The sequence below is a fragment of the Corapipo altera genome, unplaced genomic scaffold, assembly GCF_003945725.1.
Source record: "Corapipo altera isolate COAL_440 unplaced genomic scaffold, ASM394572v1 92, whole genome shotgun sequence".
Classification (NCBI taxonomy): Eukaryota; Metazoa; Chordata; class Aves; order Passeriformes; family Pipridae; genus Corapipo; species Corapipo altera.
Genome location: NW_020884994.1, coordinates 35,657 through 55,564, shown reverse-complemented (window position 1 = coordinate 55,564; position 19,908 = coordinate 35,657). Strand labels below are relative to the sequence as shown.

The 19,908-nt window shown below is 40.4% G+C and overlaps 1 protein-coding gene across 2 annotated transcripts in view; it reads right to left on the bottom strand.

Moving 5' to 3' along the window:
- The window catches only part of RLF (rearranged L-myc fusion), a 49,027-nt gene that overhangs the window by 6,012 nt on the left and 23,107 nt on the right, over positions 1 to 19,908 (bottom strand). For both annotated transcript variants that reach the window (XM_027666533.1, XM_027666534.1), the window contains exons 5-7: positions 11,635 to 11,837; positions 5,552 to 5,688; positions 151 to 292 (exon numbers count right to left, since the gene is read on the bottom strand). In XM_027666533.1, the coding sequence (XP_027522334.1) occupies positions 151 to 292; positions 5,552 to 5,688; positions 11,635 to 11,837 (482 nt within the window). The remainder of the gene's footprint in view (positions 1 to 150; positions 293 to 5,551; positions 5,689 to 11,634; positions 11,838 to 19,908) is intronic.

Sequence of the window (19,908 nt, the reverse complement as noted above, 5' to 3'; positions counted from 1 at the left end):
TATTAGTACATTATTAGGCACTTAATCAGAAAGCATGAATAATGAAAGAAGTTATATTTCTAATCAGTTCAGTGGAATTATTAAGAAAATAATAAATTTATGTAAACAGCTCTGGCTGTGTCCAAAGACTCAGGACTGTAGCTTACTTACTTCAGATTGTATGACTCTTATCAAGAAAAATAGATGCTGTAGTGTTTTGGCAATGATGCCAAACTGACGACATCTCTCCAAAAAGGAATCTAAAGAAGGATCTATTCTTCTCTGCAGCTTGCTCCAGAAAAGTGTCAGTTCCCTGCAAAGAGTTGAAAGCAGAAAGTAAGAACATTGCAGATGCACATGATTTGTGCAGTCACACACTTCAGTTCAGAGCTGACTCCAGGAAAAATTTAAGTGTTATTCAAGGACAGCATACATTTCAATCAGGTCCTGATCTCCAAGCAGCACTGAAGAGGACTATTCCTAAACAAGCACAGGATCAAAACACAACTTATCTTCTAATACTGGGGAAAGACACTGGGATTCATCTCTTTTAATGCAGGCATCTATTGCTGCACGGACCTTGTTTCTAGACAAGAAAAACAGTCGCACACTTGTGGAACTTTTACTTTTCACACAGAAATTTAATAAGGGTAATATGAATCATAATGGAACGTAGCCACTTCTCTTCCACTAGGCAAGAAGCTTAGCTGCTGACACCTGCATCCAGGTGATGTGGTTGCCACTAAAAGGGCCCTCCCACAGAACACCCTTTGCAAAGCATCACATAAGGGATCTGTAAGCTGAAGGCGTCTGCTGTCTGTGAGCAGTTCTGTACTTTGCTATTCATACCATGAGAGCACAAAGCTGTTCTGTTAAGCAATTAATTATAACCAAAGTAGCACAGCCAATGGAGGATGTAACCTATCGCTGTTGCTCAGCCACCACGTTGAGTGCCCAAAAGCAGTAGAGTAGTAGAGCCATAAGACCTCTATCTCTTATATCATTTGAAAAAAACTTCTCTTCCTTTGATAGAGTAAACTTGATCTTTGCCTAACTTACCCACTGTGTGCATCAACTACACACACAGGTTTCCAGGTGCAAGGTCAGTCACAGCCTCAAGAACCAACTGTCAAGAACACATATCCAGGAAAACTTTAAACCAAACACTGGTGAGGTTCTTCCTCTGTATTACTGCAATCCTACTCTTCAACACTAAGCCTAAAGAAAGGGAATGGGGTCTACCCTGGATCAGATCTGGGATATCATTTTACTGCACAAAAATGCACAATGTTTACCTGTAACAGTTTTTGTGGATTTTGTTTGGAGTTTTTTGTCTGCATTATTTAAAGGCCTTGAAATGCAATTAACACCCTTTCATAACCAGGAAGAGACAGCTGAGAAGCCAGACAGGCCTACAAGGAATTACCATACAAGCATTACAACCCAGGATGTTATAATTTTAAATCCTAAAATAGAACTAGAGAGAAAACAAAAAAAAGGTAGACACTCAGAATATCAGTAATGTCTTCTACTACCCTTTAGCCCCCAAAAGCTGACAAAATGTAAAATTTAATTAAACATCAGGATGACTAATATGGAGGAACTGTATGAAGCGAAGCTCATGCAAGAAAAGTACAGAATATATATATAAAAGTATTACAAAAAATTTTAACTCAGCATTACAACAGAAAAAAATGAACTTGAAACATAGTTTATCAAGACATCACTCGTTTTATATGTCTATTTATTACACTGATGTCGTTGGGAGCTGGGAGAATAGCAAGAAAAGGGCATCACTCTGAGTAACCTCTTAGTGCTCTGCAAAAAAGCCTTGAGAATAAGTTTTCAGTGTTTGCTCTGTTCTTTTTCTCATACCACCCTTTCTTTCTGCAAAGCTAAAGCATCTTGCTGGAAAGGATCAAGGATGGTGATGAAGAAGTGTTCCTCAGATAATCTTCACATATATGGAAAGGTAAAACCAGACAACTCCAAGTATTTGGGCAGTGCAGAGAACAGAAAGATCTCCAGACAGACAGATACCTAGTAGTACTTAAAAGTAAAAAAAAAAACCAACAAAAACTTACCAACATATCACACCAGAGAGAGGTTTTTGAAGCTGTGCTTAGCTACAGTTCACACCTAAGGTAACTTGTGTTAATGGTAAAGGTAGATTATTTTATGGGTTGATGAACTGCCTGGCTCCCTGGACACTGTGGCAATCAGCTCACTCAGAACCACTGCCTAGAGCAGCACTACTTCTGCGACAAAGTTTCAAACACAGCAGGTACCTCTAGTCTTAAGAGTAGCCTTACATATTGTTTTATGAATCTCAGCAAGAACCAGTGCAAAATTTTCCAATTTTGGTGAGGAATAACATATACAAACCTAAGTTTGCTTTCATCTTCAGTTGTGAAATAAAGCTTGACACCGAGAGCTAACTCACATACCAAGATGGTTTGCTGATTTCCTGGAGATACAGGCTTGAGGCTCCAGGATGATCTGAGCTAAGCTAAGCTATTCAAACAGCTTAACCTCTCCAACTATGCAAGAATTATAGTCAGAGGTTTGTGCTGAGATGGGGAGTTAGCACTGCACCATCAGAGAGATGTCTCCCACTGAAGACAGGAGGGAAAGGGGGCAGATTTTCCCTTCCTAGTGATATTACAGCTGAAGAGGTTTAACACCTTCCAGAAGCCGCAGTGTTGCACTTGTCCTGTGGAACTTGTCTGACCAATCAGCATTAATCTGCAGAAAGGTATGCAGTTTTGGCTGGGTAAGATAATGTGCTTACCGCAAGTCAGAAGGGCCAGAGTCAGGACAACAGATAAGGCAGCCCTGTGAGTTGTCAAGAATGGACCTTTTGCCTTTTAGCAGCAGCAAACTGTCAGGATTGGCTCAAGTATGAGTGTGGGAGAAAAATTTTAAGTAGAGTCTAAATCATCAGCAGATCAAGAGGAGTACAATAACCATTCAACTACAATCCTGTTTGAACCAGATAAGACCTTCTTTGAAGTGAAATAAGCAATTGCTACTCCTTAAAAACAGCAGTTGGTCGCAGAACGGAAAATGTGTTCAATTTAACTCGTCCTTCCTGTACTGTATATGTTTATGCATTAAATTTAACTCATTAAGTGTATATTTATGTATTTAAGCCTATATAATGGCTCACAAGCACCCGCTAGCATGTCATTCCTCCACATTAGTTTTAGCTGCAGGATGATACCAAATATCCAGAGTCCGCCTTCACATTTCCTGTCTTTCCAGCCTGCTCTGGCATGTCATGCTTTTGATGGAGTTTAATTTACCAATGCAGTGAAAGCAACATTACCTTATCTTTTTTCCAGGGTACTGATCCAAATCAGCCCTGCAATGATTTCAGTGAATTCCAGAGTTTGCATGGAGCACAGTTCCTCATTTTTGTGAGCCTTAATGCTCACTAAATCTGTAACATGGAATATCATGCCTCGTCAGTTAAACTGGCTGATTTGACAAAAGCAATCCTCTAAATTAAAAGTTTTATGTCTTATCAGCCACTTGAATTCATCTACCTTGTGGCTAAATAACTGCTCAATCCACAGCTGTCCCCAGGAACACAGGCGGAGGTCAGTGAAAAGGTCACTTCATCGAACCACGGTGCACCATCAGATCAGCAAGGTATCCTGACTTTCAAGCAACAGTATTTTTTAAATAAAGCCTCAAAGTGAGAAGCAATCTAGTGGTCAAGAATTATTACACCAGTTTCACAAGACAGGAGTCCATCAGAAGGTGACTTCTTCCATCTGTGCTCCAGCATCCTGGAAGCTTTTCTCTCCAGTGGGTCCAGACAGCATCATTTGTGTGCAATGCTGTTGTACAAGGACTGCTAAGTACAGTACTAGAACTTGAATTTATACATCTATACAATGTCAGTGTTTCTGTTAGGCAGAAGACTTCATTCTCCTGTCTCCGCCCTGGGGAAGGCAGTTGGAACTTGAGAAGTCTGTTGGGACAGCAGCAGAGGGGGCACCTGCAGTATGCATGGACAGAGCAGCACAGTTTGACCCAGCACCTTTTTTCTCAAGAACAACTAACAACACTATAGACATAATAACGAGACCTCAGCATGAGTGACACAAACCTTCTGTAAGCAGGGACAAACTTATATTACTGGACTGTGCTAACATTTGTATCTTCAAGACTTCAGTGCCTGTCACCCAGGCTAGCCAACTTTAAAGTACCTACTCAAGTTAAGCTGCACCGTATTTTGTGTAGCGTTACCTGAGGCAGGACCCACCCAGGGTCAGACTGACAAGGAGATGAGAAATCTACAGCTTTGAATTAGAGCTATGGGATCTGAAAATTTCATTGAAATTCTAACTACTTTTAGTTCAGACTTCATACTGCAAGCAAAGAAATCTACCCACATTTGTCCTCACAAAAGAGAGATGTTATTCTGTAATAGTAAATGCTACATCCTCAAGCCTGTTCTCCAGTCCCAACAGTCCAACAACAGGAAGTCTGACCCTCTTTGCTTGCATCCTAGGGATATAGCTTTTAGAACTGAATAAGTCTTCTTGGACAACAGCAAGTAATACAACTCACCCTAGAACAATGTTAGTTGTTTGTTTCTTTCTTTAAGAAGAGAACTTGAGGTGGACTCTAGCCTTGTATCTCTTTGAACATGACTCTTCTAATCTTATCTTTAATGACAAAATTCAATAGAGAATTCTAGAGAAAAACATTCTCTAGAACTTCAAGTGTGGTGAACTCTCCTCTCTTGTGTCTTCCACAAGTTCATTTCTCTCTACAAGGTATGCTTTTGCTCAAAAAGACATTTCTGGCCTGAAGCAGAAGCAATATTTATGTAAATACTTCTGGTCTTTTTGTACAGATGACTGGACCAGGCTGAACTGTCAATCATCCTGCAGACACTGCAGTGCTGTAAAAACTTTTCTTAATGGTTTTAAAATGAGGAGTGAGTTGATGAACAATGCCACAGCTACCTGAATCCAAATTCTCCAAGATATTCTCAGTATGTCTGCCTATGCAAAGCTTTATCCAGGTCAGGATTTTAAATGGGAGAAAACTACAGATTTAGCCATGCCTTGAAAGTCATAACTATATAACTACAAATTCATTTTGCAAAGGGCAGAAACAACCTCCTCTGCTTTGGCTCTAGGATTTTACCACTGCTGAAACAGAAGTGCAGAAGGTTCTCTAATCTCCAGCCAGTTAAGAGGGCAGAGAAGTTTTATAGTCACAATTCAGCCAAGATCTAGTACTACAATTGTCAGTTATAGAATATCAACTCAGAGAGCACTGACCCAGCACCACTGACAGATCTACTACCCTGCCAAAGTGGTACCGTTCATACCAACAATGTGAGTGCCATTTCACTTTCAAATGGTTCAAACATTACTTTTCTCTAACTGTTCTATTACTGTAGCAACTATTTATTTTGTCACAAGTCATCTAGAAAGCACTTCAGTCTGATACACTGCTCAACTTCAGAATATATTCACTTCCTCTAAGTATTCTCTTGCATTGAAGTCAGTGAGGAACAGTTAGCAGTAGCAGCAATACTTATACTTACCAAGAGCAATACACATTTGCTGTTTGAAGCTGATGAGTAAGATACGTTGTACAAAGAATAAATGCAGTGTTTTCTTGTCCCTCAGATTCCAGATTACAAATGATGTCCAGTACCTCTTTGCAATCCACCTTTGCAATCTTAAAGAAAAAAAAAATTAAAAGAAAAAGTACTTTATTCTCACCACATTTACAAAAGAAATGTGTGTTTACTGTATCAAAGGAAATGGTTTCACAAACACATAAACAAAATATTACACCTCTTTTTAATACCCAGAGCTAGTGCCACACTTTCCAGCTACAGAATGGCATGAGAAGTTTACACATTTGTTCTGGTCTCTTCTCAGTATTAGTTTTCTTTGGGACAAACTTTCCATTTTGGGCAACTTAGCAAAATATTTGCATGCGGCAATCATAGGCCTAAGACTTCTCATACCCTCTCTCTGCAGCACTTGCAGGCATTCTGGTATTACTTTTGAAAATCAGAACCCAGGTCCAGAAAGGTCAAGAGTTATGAAAAAGCCAGTCTTTTTCTCTTTGTCTGTAGGTACTGATTCTGAACAACCACACTCCAAAGTATAATGTTAAAAACAGAACTGTTTAGAGGAGTGTGCTGGGTTAGGCAGCGTTAGAGTTAATTTTCTTCCCAGTGGCTAGTCCGGGGTTGCATTTGGGATTTGTGTTGGACACAGGGTTGATAATATAGAGATGTTTTTGTTATTGCTGAGCAGCGCTTACACAGAGTTCAGGCTTTTTCTGCTTTTTGTACTGGCAAGGAAGCTGGAAGTGAATGGGAGGTTGCGAGGGGACACAGCCAGCACAGGTGACCCCAACTGACCAAAAGGATATTCCAGACCATATGACATCATGCTCATTACATAAAGTGGGGGGGGGGGGAAGAGGAAGGGTGGAACATTTAGAGTGACAGTGTTTGTCATCCCAAGTCTCTGTTATGCCTGATGGGCTCCTGCTCTCCTAGAGGTGCTGAACCCCTGCCTGCCCACAGGAAGCAGCGAATTAATTTCTAGTTTTGCTTTGCTTTTGCTTCACCTATTAAACTGTCTTTATCTCAACCTACAAGTTTTTGCACTTTTACTCTTCTGATTCTCTCCCTGATACTGCTGGTGGGGGAGTGAGCAAGTGGCTGCGAGCAGCTTAGGGGCTGGCTGGGGTTAAACCATGACTAGGAAACACAAATCTCATGGAAGTTTTGGAAAGCCTACTTAAGGCAATACATATTTGTGTATCAAACCAGGAAGTTAGCTTGGTCATAAGCCACAAACAGTAATTATGAAGAGCTTTTACTATTAAGACAACACTATTTTTAATATATTTTTCCATTGGATCTATTCCACAGAACAGTCTGTACTCTAGCAACACCTACTTTTAACAGCTGTTCATATTATGAACATTTCAAATGTCTTGTTCATCATGAAAAATAATGACACAGAATGAACAACAGGAAGTTAAAATAAACTAATTCTCACAGATATCTCATTCAGCAGGAAAAGCAGAAGCAGGGATATTACCACAGTTTCCTGTTCAGGCCTGACACTGGAATTCATTGAGCAGTGTCAACATCTTATAGGGTCCACTGACTTTTGCTATTTAACTTGAGACCCAAGACTGACCTTTTGCAGCAGACATTTCTAGAGCAATTCACAAGCTGCAAGGGCTTGCAGATGTGTCACTTTTGCATTTGACAAAGTAAAATACAGCAGATTATTTTTTGGGGGGAGGGGGTTGTCACTACTCACCGCTGGCAATAGAGAAACCTCGAGGACTGATTTAAGGGACAATGCTTTGCTGTCTAAGGGGACAGATATCATTGTTCCTTGCATGTCAAGAGATAATAAGCCCAGACAGTATCTGCAAATCAACTGCCACCTCCACCAGGCTGGGGAGGGCGGAAAAGCAAGCCCATACCAATGGCCACATGACAGAACGAAGAAGGTGTTCATCACTGCCCAGGAGAGAACAGGGTTGTTGTGGCTAACAGGACACTGCTGTATGCTATCTTGTTGCTACTGGCAACATTCCTTGCCAGTGGTACCTTTCTTGTGCTGTCATCAACCTTTGGTACCTACAGGTACACTGGCCTTGCAGTTTGGGCGGGAAGTCTAGGTGAATACATGTCTGACAGCTGGGCAACTCCAGCCTTCTCATAATATTCTACCATCTCTATCCACTCAGCTATTCCTATTCTTTATAGATTACAATTTCCATCAGCATATTTTATAAAGCAAATTCGGAAAGCAAAGCTAAGTGACACAAAGTTTTGTCTTTGATAATTTTCACAATTATACACTGCCATCTCCTCGATACTACAGTAAATATTCTTAAATAATGCAGAATCTGCCTGCAAGTGGTTTGATATAAGTCTGATCTTCCAAATCTTCAGTTTTAGAAAAATAAAAATTGTCAGTGCCTGTAAATACAGGACATGTTTCCTTCACAGATCTGAAGACAACATGGCAGGCTACCTGTGAGTTACTTGGCCAGACATCACTTGACAGAAATCATACTCATCACCAATTCCATTAAAAGGACAATCACTGAACACCACCACCACTCTGTTTTAAAACCTACAAACTTAAACCCTACTTATTTCTAATGCTACAAAATTATAAACCCCACATTTTTAAATAGCCATCAGTTACTCCTCACTCAGACTTACATTGTAGGAAGACCTGGAACTTCTGCTGTGCACTGGATCAGCAGGACCAACACCAGCTCCAGCACACACGCGGCCTGGTGCTCGGAGCAGCCTGCAGCCACACAGTACATCAGAGCTGCTCTCCTTCTCACAGAGCAACTAGTGTTCCTTTTGGACAAACTCACATTCAGGACATTAACTACTGAGTAAGCAACAAGGCAATTTGTTTCAAGTCCTGTTTATTTCAAATTTGGTCAATGATGATTCATCTCGTTTCAGACCTTGGGGCTTTTACTTTTCGCTTGTGTGCTTTTTTCTTGTATTTTGAGTGGTTTTTTAATATTCAAGACAAAAAGTCCAAACGCACAGCTTTAAATCATCCAACAATATCATCAGTCAATTAAGTGACAAACCAGACACATATTAAAGCATCTTTACTAAACTTGCAATGCTGACCACCCTTTTTCAATTACAAACCCAACAGCTTATGAATGAAACTTATGAGACTGCAGAATGAACACTGCCAAGTTATCTTAAATTAGAATTGCTGAAACATGCTGTCATCCTCATGTTCTGTTAAAAAGGATGCCAGTTTTCTCCTCAAAGTTATTCCACAGAACATACAACCTTGTAAGTTTTTGTCCTCCGTGTCATTTTAGTTTGAAGAAAAAGTTGTAACGTTACAATACTACTTCATTTTTTATGTCATCATAAAAATTTCCTACACTAACCTAAACCGCCTACCATTTTGTAGTAGGAATCATGTTAATACTCCTTATTTGTAGAGGGCCTCCAAAGGATGACTGTTTACTTCACACTTGAATTTTTTATGAATGGGATAAAGGGTATTTGCTTAAATTCAGACTCCCTGAAGTGCTTTACTCTCAAGACTTTGGAACAGTCTTTCCCAAAGGAAGTCCAAACTAAACAACCCTACTTTGACAATAGGAGATGGCTATATGAAGATCATGTCACCTACCAAAGATGTTAACATTCAGCAGAGATGACACTCAATTTGGCTTTAATTTAACTGGCTGTGGCATTTGAAAACCTTGTTTTATTGTTACGTGTGGCTGGCACTTGCCTTGCAGAGAAAACCATCTTTGACTATGGAACATTTGGGGCTTCATGCCTTTGCAATAGTAATAAGTGTTATGAGCTACTTAATTAACTACGGTGTAAGAGAACTGCTTTAATAAGGATTTTAATTGATCCAATAAAATTGGCAAATTCAAGCCAAACATTGGAATTGGTCAGCCTGACCAATCAACCTTGAATTGTTACTTTCTACATTCCCACAGAGCAGCACAAGACTCTAATGAACAAACAATTCTATAGGTTTATTCCTTCTTACACATGTGCCTCAGGATCAATTCAAGGTGCCAGGAGGTACCAGAAATGCAAGGGACAACTTTACACAGAGTGTATACACACACATACACAGAGTTATAACTATACATACCATAGCTACGCACGCACATGTGTGTACATATCTCTACAGATGTATGCACATACAGATATATATACACACACATGTATGTGTATATATATGTTATTGCTTACAGACATAGCTATAAGTAGTTTACCAGTCTTAACTTATAGGAACTCAGTAATTTAACCTCCATACCTGACTTAACCACTCCAATCACCTCAAATTCCTGTAAAGGGATGATCATACATTGTCTAATCTTCCAATATAAATTCTTTCTCTCCAATCCTCCCCCAGCTATCTTCACTCCTATTCAACCCTTTTGCAACATTTACTTTCTTAGCCACGCCCTGGTCCTCTACCTACCCCATCCTACTCTGAACTTCAAATTTCATTTAACCCTTGTTTCATTCATTACAGTTTGTTCCCTCTTTCCCCTGGTGGCTTTTTGGTCATTGCCACCTCTCATTCCCTAACAGCTGCCATTCTTTGAACTCTTCATCTTTCACCTCATCCCATCCTTTTTCCCCACTTGTCATTAGACCTGACAACTGTCTACCTGCGGAAGATCATAGGTAAGATGCATGTGTAACGGAATCCTTGTCTCTGAAAACAAAGGTGTGAATGAAGGTGTTTTAGAAGTCTCGGACTCCAGCAATTCTGTAAGAGTGCCAACTGCACAACACCTGTGACTGAGCATGCAAAGAAACATGCCATGCAAATCCTTATATTGCCAGTTATTTACAAGCTTCTGGCACTGGAACACCACTAACTTTACACTTTTTGCAGCGCTGGCTACAGGTCCAGTTAAGTCAATACTGTTTTAAGATACTCCTTTGATGCTTAGTGGCTTCACTTTCCCATAAAATGTTTAATTCGGCAATTACCATAACTTGATTCAATTAATCAATCTCTGTTTCAACTTTTATACTTGACTGGTAAGAAAAGACTGTTCTGAATATCAAGTTAAAACAGCTACAGCTACACTTCACAACCCTTAAATTAAACTAAAAAGGAAATATTTTAATATGATTTCTCTGCCATTCCTCAGCAGCAGCCAATCCAATCAGAGAACATGCTGCAAGTTACCCATAAACTCCAAAACCTCCAGCACGCAGATTGTGTCTGCAGTGAGCTGTTAAACGCATTCCCTGCTCCTACAGTGCATTGAGGGGAATCTGGCTCAAAGTGCAGACTGAAGAGGCACTTATGCAAATACTTATATTTCAAAAGAAATATTTTTAAAGGAATGTTAATTAAAATAGTTAATACGTACAACAAGAACACTCTGGCACTCATGCAGGAAATGAAAGACAGAGTTGCCTTTTCTTTTCTTTTTTAAATATCTCAGGCTTCCCCCAGTTTCACTGAAGTTTACTTAAAATGCCCAAGTCCAACATTTAAAACTACACCAAGTGCATACAACTCTAATAAGTGAGACTGATCCCATAACAGGGGTGTGATGTCAAGAGGCAACAGAGACAAGAATCAGCTGTGTGACCACAGTTACTATGGCAATGCGTGAACACAAATCATTGCTATGACTGTTATTGTATCAGGAAGACTAATTGCTAAAAACGAGTTTAGAATTCAGGAAGAACAACTCTAAAGTGGATTTTGTTTGATTTTTTTTTTCTTCAAACTTCTCTTTCTTAGGTCAGAACAACTAGAAGAAAAGCAATTGCTCTGGTACCATTGTTTTGAGTCAGAAAAGACAGCTTTCCAATTATATTTTTCTTACTATTGGAACTGAAGTTACAAGTTTTATTTTAAGATTTCAAACATCTAACCTCTAATGCAAGCATATATACATACTATCCACACATTTTATCCACAGCAGCAGTTCATACAAATGTTCTTTCCTACTGCAGTCTGCAATAGATTCTTCTTTTGGAACTCTGCTGCAACAGTTTCACTCTTCAGCTTCAGTTTTTAGTATTACAGAAATAAATTCTAAAATGCTTGATAAATATACATTCAAAAGGGACTACGGATTACTAACCTCCTTAATGGAGTCTTCATTAGGCAGCATTGAACACACACATGTGATGTAGGCTTGGCGAAAAGATGAAACATTTGCAATTTCTGGAGAATCTGCACACAATTTTGACAAGAAAGTGGCTTGGGGGATGCAGTTTGACTTCATCAAATGTTTTATTCGCATCTGCAGAAAGGAAGGCCCTTCTCGTGTAATCAATTTATTAGCTAGGAAAAGAAAAAAGCCTTTGAGAATAGACCAATTTACAGGTGACACTTAACTGAAATTGTCTCACTGCATTCACACTTCTTTACAAACTTGTGTAAGTATGGTCAGTGTTCTTAGGAAACTCTAGGCATGATTGGAAGTGACAGCAATGGCATATCTTCTGCCAAACTGTGCCAGAAAAGAATGCTGGGCTATAGAAAACAGACACACACCATCCCCCACCCCCCTCCAAAGACAGCACCATTAAGGCAGTAAGGATGTATGCCACAGCAATGGCTAAAGGACACTGATCACACCAGACAGATATCAGCAGTTTAACTGAGATTCAGAATCTTCACCTTTTAACTGTAGCTTCATATTCTAAAGAATCAAAAACATTTCAAATGAATCATTACATGCTTTTTAACTAGAGAGTTTTCCACCCAAGTTGTTAAAACCCCACATAATGCAAAAATACACAAAATTGAGGGTGAAAATGTTATCTTTGCAATACTTTTGAAGAATTGTGTTTAAGACATGCTAGGCTTATGCTCTAGATCAAAAAAATACAGCTAATCAGACTTGATAATTCAAAATTCAACAGTAAAAATGCAATTTCAGATTATTTTTGTAAGTAGTTAGCAAATGTACTTATTTGGATTAAAAACCTCACAGATTTAGTTTGATTCTCTTCCCAGGTGTTTATCATAGAAAAAAGTTCAGTTGGAAAGGACCTGCTCCTCACAGGACTACCTGAAATTAAACTATATGACTACGAGCATCAGCCAAATGCTCCCTGAACTCTGGCAGGTTTGGTGTTGTAATCATTTTCCCGAGGAGCCTGCTCCAGTGCCCAACCATCCCCTGGGTGAAGAGTCTTTTCCTAACGTCCAGTCTGTGCTGCCCCTGACACAGCTTCATTCCATGTCCTTGTGTATTGGGAGAGCAAGACTCTGTGAACAATTTTTCCTGCATTTCTGTAGGCCTTGCTTGACATGACTTTAGAAGTTGCAAGCTGTGTGAAACTACGCAATGTTTATACTTGTTAGCTGTATGTTTAGTTATAAGGTTTGAGAAAATAGTATGTTTATAGTAAGAAAGCCTTGAGAAACTGGAGATAATGAGACACCTGCAAGATTTTGGAAAACCCCTAAAGGCGGATCAATAGCAGGGACTTTGCATGCCAAGTAGGATTTCAGGCCGCGTGGACAGAGCACCAAATCCAATAAACTGAAGGCATGAGACGCGTGCACAGACTGAGCTATCCAATCACCTTGTTGTGAGCATGTACCCAGAACAAACTAAACTGTATAAAAGTTAACTCATTTAAATAATAAACTGGACATTGTCTGACCACGTTGGCCTGTGCATGAATTGTTCCAAGCCTCTCCGCCGATACTTGTGTCCTGTTGCTGGTCACCAGAGACAGGAGATCAGCACCTCCTCCTCTGCAGCCCCCTTGAGGAAGGTGCAGATTGTGATGGAGTCACATTTCAGCATTCTCTTCTCCAAGCTCAACAGGCCAAGTGACCTCAGCTGCTCCTCGCAAAGAGGAGCTTCAAGGCCTCTCTGTGCCTTGGTCACAATCCTCTGGACAAATCTATTAATCTGATGTCCTTGTATCGAAGCACTCAAAACTGCCCCGAGGACTCGAGGTGAGTGCACCCTGGTGCAAAGCAGAGTGGGACAGTCATCTCCCTCATCCGGCTGGCAATGCTGGCAGTGTCTGATGCATCCCAGGACAGTCGGCCACCTCTGGCTACCAGGACACACTGCTTACTCATATTCAAGTTGCCATCAACCCAAAGCTCCAGATCTCTTTCCACAGGGCTGGTCTCCATCCTCTAGTTTGTCCATACAACCAGGATTACCATGTCCCAGGTGGAGAATTCAGCACTTGTTAAATTTCATATGGTTGGTGATTGCCTAGTTCTCTGGTCTATCCAGATCTCTCTGTAAGGCCTCTCCACCCTTGAGGGAGACCACAGATCCTCCTAATGTAATATCATCAGCAAACTTACTTAATGTACATTCAACTCCTGCACCAAGATAATATACAAAAACATTTAAGAGCATTGTAACTAAAATTGAGCCCTGGAAAACCCCATCAATGACTGGTCACTAGCCAGACTTAATCTCATTTACTGTAACCCTTTGCACCTGGCTCATCAGCTCACTGGGTGATGGACTTGCCAAGATGTGTGCTAGATATTTAATCCAGGATTGTTGTGAGAGACAGCATCCAAAGCTTTGCTAAAGCATACTTTGCCTTGGCTGATGAAATTGTATGCTTTCGAACAGCTGTAGTGCTATTTCCAGCTTAACATAAACACCTACAGAAAGGCTTGATATGAATCTCCAGATTTGTACATATTTTAAAAGATCCTTGAGAATGAAGAGAGATGATTCAACACATTCTTACACTACATGCAGTACTACATATCAACCAAGAAACAAATGGTCTGATGAACGGCAGAATAACAATGGAAATGCTTCAGATGTTCTGATAAAACACATACTAGAATGGTGCCCTGCAGCAGCTGTAGTCAACCAGCTACCTGTGGAGCCCGCAATAGCCTCTGGATTAGTTAAAAAAAAGTTTGGTTTAGACTAAAAACTTAGTGAAAATATTTTTATGCAATGGCTCTTCCACTGCTAGTATTTTATTATTACTATGCAAGATAGGCAGCTAAGAAACCAATAGCATATACGTTTCTGAAAGAGAGGATTGTATGTAAGACAGAACAAGGAAGTTTTCATGCTTTATGCATTTAAATTATTGTCCAAACAGAAAAAGAACATGTTCTAACAAACACTACACTAGTTGGCAGAAGGCTCATAATGTGCACCTAAAAAGAAAACTCATTTCAGGAGCCAGGCACATACCACATGCCTGTAGTGAGAGCTGTATTCTGCAGAAGTCTGCTTAGTGGCCCATTAGAGGTAATTTTAAGATTCAAGCTTATGGTTATGGTTTCTATTTTTCACAGGAAAAACCTCTGAGCTTTAAACTCTTGACCCAGTTGACACTTCACATTAAAGTAACTTCAATGGATAAAGTAAAAAGAGTTCAATTGCCTGACCAAGAGACAGCCTGCAGTAACATCTCCAGATCTCCAGTTGCTAGGAAATAAGCATCCTCTCTTCATTAAAAATTACATCTGTATGACACCACGCTTGAAAATTTATCAAGGAAAGCTAACAGCATCTCAAAATGGATCCTATTTGATACAAGAGGCTGCTACCACAACATGACGGCCAGAAGACCACTGTTGAGGGAGAAGTCCCAGAAGGCTGGCTTACCCAGCATCAGATTGCTCACCTCTCCTGGCAGTCTGCTATTCATGGGCCTGGCGGGAATGGGGTTTAGTGCCCACAAGCAATTCAAAGCAATTCTGTAGTCCCTGTTTCTACAGCTCTCGGTTCACAGAATAATTAATTTTTTTCAGGTCCATTGGAAGAATAAAAGAAAATATATTCTCTTTACCTACTCTAAGAATGATTTAGATTCCCCTTGTTTACACAGCAAGACATGCACTCGGCAACTGCTTAAATGAAGCTGTACTGACATGTCAGAGCCAGCGAGTCAAGACATGGGTGGTGTTTTAAGAGTACCTGCAGTCAGCCAGACAAATTAAACACTTTCAGGTTAACAGTCACACTTTTATCTTCCAGCACAAATGAGAGAAACTTGCTGATGAAGGTGAATAGGAGAGACGGTTTCAACTTGCTGCAATCTTTGGGAGCAGCCAGTAAGCATGTCCTCCCCAAGGGTAGAGGTCTGTGCCTCTGGGACAATTCTTTAACACCTAAGGCAGTGTGTAATGAACTCTGCAATGAAGGCAAATGACAAACCAAGCTCCTCTGTCATGCAGATGGTAAGCGATGAAGGCAGGAGTGGAATTCAGAAATAAGTCACTAGCCAGACACCTATCTTGGCACTTAGCTTTCCCTTCAAGAGTCTGTTTTTTTCCAAGCAGCCTGCTTGCAACAACCTCCCTTTTCTGAAAAAGGAACAAAAACTCATTTTGCTGTCTATTCCTCAGAGCAGTTGTTTTCCCCTCAGAGAACCTAATTTTGCACTCAGTCCTAAATCTGTTACATTTCCATGTATGTCCATGAACAGACTTTCTTGTTCCTTCTCTTTCTAGACTTCCCGCTGTTGTCTGTTCTGTCAGTGTTCTACCAAACATCAAGACTAAAACAGCTTGCTATAAAAATCAGTGCAGACACCCTGCAACCCTTCCCTCTTCAAAATCCTTTAGTCAAAGGGCAGTGCAGTTCCAAACTCCATACATATCCAAAGAGCTCTTTTATCCCAGAACCAAAAAGTAAGGATAAGAGATTCCCCACTCACCCAAAACACTTGCAGCAAAAGACGATTTAAATAACAACACAATATTGTGAATATTATAAAGCATGGATGGCACTAGAGCATAAAAAGGCTCTGATAAATGTTCACGAAAAACAGCATCTCAGGTGAGCATTTCTGCTGAAAGTACCTCTGGAACAGGACAACAATGAGCTGAAGTGCAGTAACATATGTTAAGTATGCACAACTGACATTAAGGTATGTATAATTTTACAATAGCAGTGTGGTAGACAGTTCTGCCAGCTTTCCTACAAACCAACTCTGGTCAGAGACATATCAAGGTGTTGGTGTTCATCTGCTGCACCAAAAAAAAAAAAAAAGTAGTCCTGGAATATTAAAACTAGTTGCCCGAGGCACAGAACAACTGTGGGATATCACAACTGCTGAAGAGCATCGATTATGGTCACATTGGGATCCTTGTATCATTTAGTCATCCAAAAGGCCTAAGCAGCATGGATTTTACAGCCCTTTCTTCAAGCAAATATTAATGCTCCAAACGACCGTCCTGAGCCTGCTGACAGTGAAAATCAGGAACCATCACCCTAGCACATCAAAGTGAAATTTATTAACAGCCATACAAGCAGCAGACCTAAGCTGGTATGAAACCTGAGCTGGAACAAGTTTGGTAAACCATGTTTACAGTTGATGTCAGCTCCTTTTCCAGGCCAGTGCATAAAAAAAAAAAACAAACTCTAAACAAGAGAGGCAGGAGCATGACACATCTTCAGGATTGTTCATTCAAGTAAATATATGATGATCATTAACATGAACCACCACTTCACAAAACACAGCTCTGTCTAGGCACACTGAGCTACTCTTACATCTGGTTTACCAGTGTCCCACAGCACAAAAACTAGGAATGCTTTTCAGGCACACACCACAAAACCCCAAAAAGCATGAAATACAACCTATTCAAAGAAATTAAGCTTTAGATGACTGAAATAGCACACACAACAAAACTTCAGAGAATACTCTGTGAGGCTGCTGTTGTACTGAAGGATAAAATGGCAGTTTGACTAAAACAACTGAAAGCCCATTGCACTGGAGCTCCTTCTGCAGTCTTTACTAGCCAAGCATAATAGCAAAACTGCCATCCCTGCTGGGACCTGCAGAAAGTACATTTTGATTCCTGCTATTTCTATCAAATGGAGCTTGCTGGTCAGTAGAGAACATCATAAAGATCAAAGAAGTGACAGAAGTCAGAAGGAAGACAAACCTGGTAACTCATCAGTGACATATGATCTCCTACTACAGAAACAAGCATTTGCTTGGTATGATTCTGAAGGCAAAAAAGGATTAAGTTAATCCAGTAGACATCTAGAGACAGTTGTTTAATACCAGCTCCAATCATGTTCTATACAAGGCCAAGAGAGTAATTCCAGCTACACAGACAGACTTTCTGCAAGCCAAATGAAATCACAGCAGCATCTGACTGCCTAGCACAGAGGAAGCAACAGACTGAACAAAGAAATGGAAGTAAACCAAAACCAAGACCTTACTAATCATAACATGTGACACGGCTTCGTGGATCAGTTAATATTTCAGCAATAACTTCTGTAGTCACTGAATTACATTTGTCTTATGATATCAAGAGGATAAACCAGTTACATTAGAAGCACAATCTAGGAGTTAAAAGATTTTCCATGTCATAATATGCCATAATGGCCTAGGGAGCAGGATTTCTTTAAGTTTTCATTTTGTCTTGCACCAAAGCATAGAGTAAGAAGTCTGGCACATAAGTCTTGCCTTCTGAGAAAAAAGTGAACTTTACATATGGCCTCAATCTTAGAATCATAGGATATCTCGAGGTGGAAGGGACCCATAAGGATTATCAGTCCAACTCCCTGCTCCTCGCAGGACTACTTCTCTTTTCCCGCACCACTTTAAAGTTTTAAGACTCACAATATGCACTATTTCGATTTCTTTGAAATATTATTGGATAGCTGGCAACAACTACAGGAGACCTACATTGTCTTTCCCAGCCTTATGTTCTCTCCTACAACTCCCTGCAAATATTCAATACCTGTTCATTGTGCTCTTAGTCTTCCAAGAGGCTAACAAGAACAAAACCCACCAAATAAAAACCCTTCCATCCCCTATAATGTAAGAGCACCAAATTATTTAACCACTAAAGCATTACTTTATAGTGTTTATAGCTATTAAATATCCCTACTCCCCGCCTCCCTATTTTCCCATTTGCATTACTAATAACGCTACTCCTCTGAGCTATCACTTTCACAGTCTTTGAACCAGGTCAGAAGAGCAGAGTAGGACATGACAGCACTCTCGGGTGGTGCTCTCACTGTCTTTCTACATTTCAGGTACCATATGGAGCTCTGCCACTGTTTACTGTTCCCTGCACTGTCAGTTGAAAACAGTCAACCAACATCTAAACTATCCTGCTTGGCTGCTAAGAGTACACGTTCAGACAGCTCAAAAAGATCTTCTAGCTATGTCTAAGCAGCTACGCTGCATGCCCACAGGCTACAAGGATGACACTTTTCTTAGTTTATCTGCTCTTCAATACCCTCAAAGCAAGCAAAAAACCAAGACTGTCACAAATGCAAGACACTTGGTAAGTAGCAACAATTTGGCAGATCTTTGACTTCTCAGAAGTGCCCTTTACTTAAAACGTTTACCACTTCACCTTACGATTTACTTGAGAAATGTGCTTTTGCAAGATTGGTTTAATATGGGATTCCAGAGTCACATTCAGACTGTTTAAGCATGCCTGTGGACTACTCTAGACTACCTGAAAATGCACTGGTGCAGAAAAGCTCCAATGAATGTCCTGTTGTCTCTGCTGGGATCCAATGAAAGACACACCAGTGAGGACAACTCTTCTGGACATCTATTCAGATCTAGCTAAACACAAAAATATGTACTGAATAATGAACTCTAAGAAATCAACAGTTTCAGGCTGCCAAATGATCTCAGAAATGGACACCTACGCTCAGCTCAATTCAGCATGGTTAGAGATGTGTCGAATGACGAGTTTGTCAGCAGAAACTTCAACCCAAATAAAACCCAAAAAGACTGAACAAGCTATTCTATCCTATTCCTGCTGAAGTCAACAAGTAGTCTGACCCATATTGAGGTCGCCCTGTGCAGGAACAAGGACGCATAGCAGCAAACAGTAATATAGCCACTGTTAAAACCAGCCATGTGGGTAAAAAGCAAATTAAGTCTATAATGGAGTCCACACAGATACGACATCACTCCTATTGGAATTCACACCGGTCCTCCAGAACAGCTCTTGGCTTGCCACATGTAAAATGAGTTTGCAAAGCCGCCTAACCCTTAACCCCCACTGGTACACCGCTTTCCAAGTAAGGAATTCTTCAACAGCTGAAGGTTTTCAGGAATATGGACCAATTTTGAAATGGAAGTCCTTTTGAGCAGAAATACACTAAGAGCAGCTGTCCAACTGGAGCTGTGTGGGCATGTCCAGGTTGTCATTCTATAACACTCACATCATCACTTGGGGGTAGCAGTGAGGCATCCTCACTCCAGGAAGAGGGGGGGGGGGGCATAGCTTCAGGTGGAATGGTAGGGTGGCTCCAGTTCATCATTGGTTTTCATTGTCTTGGACTTGTGAAAGAAGTGTGGGTGCAGATGACTTGTTTGCCATTGTTTCTGTTTTCATTGTCCTGGGCTCGGTGGAAAGACACTGGTGCAGACACTTCTGTCCGTCATTTTCTTCTCTGTCTTGAGAGCTG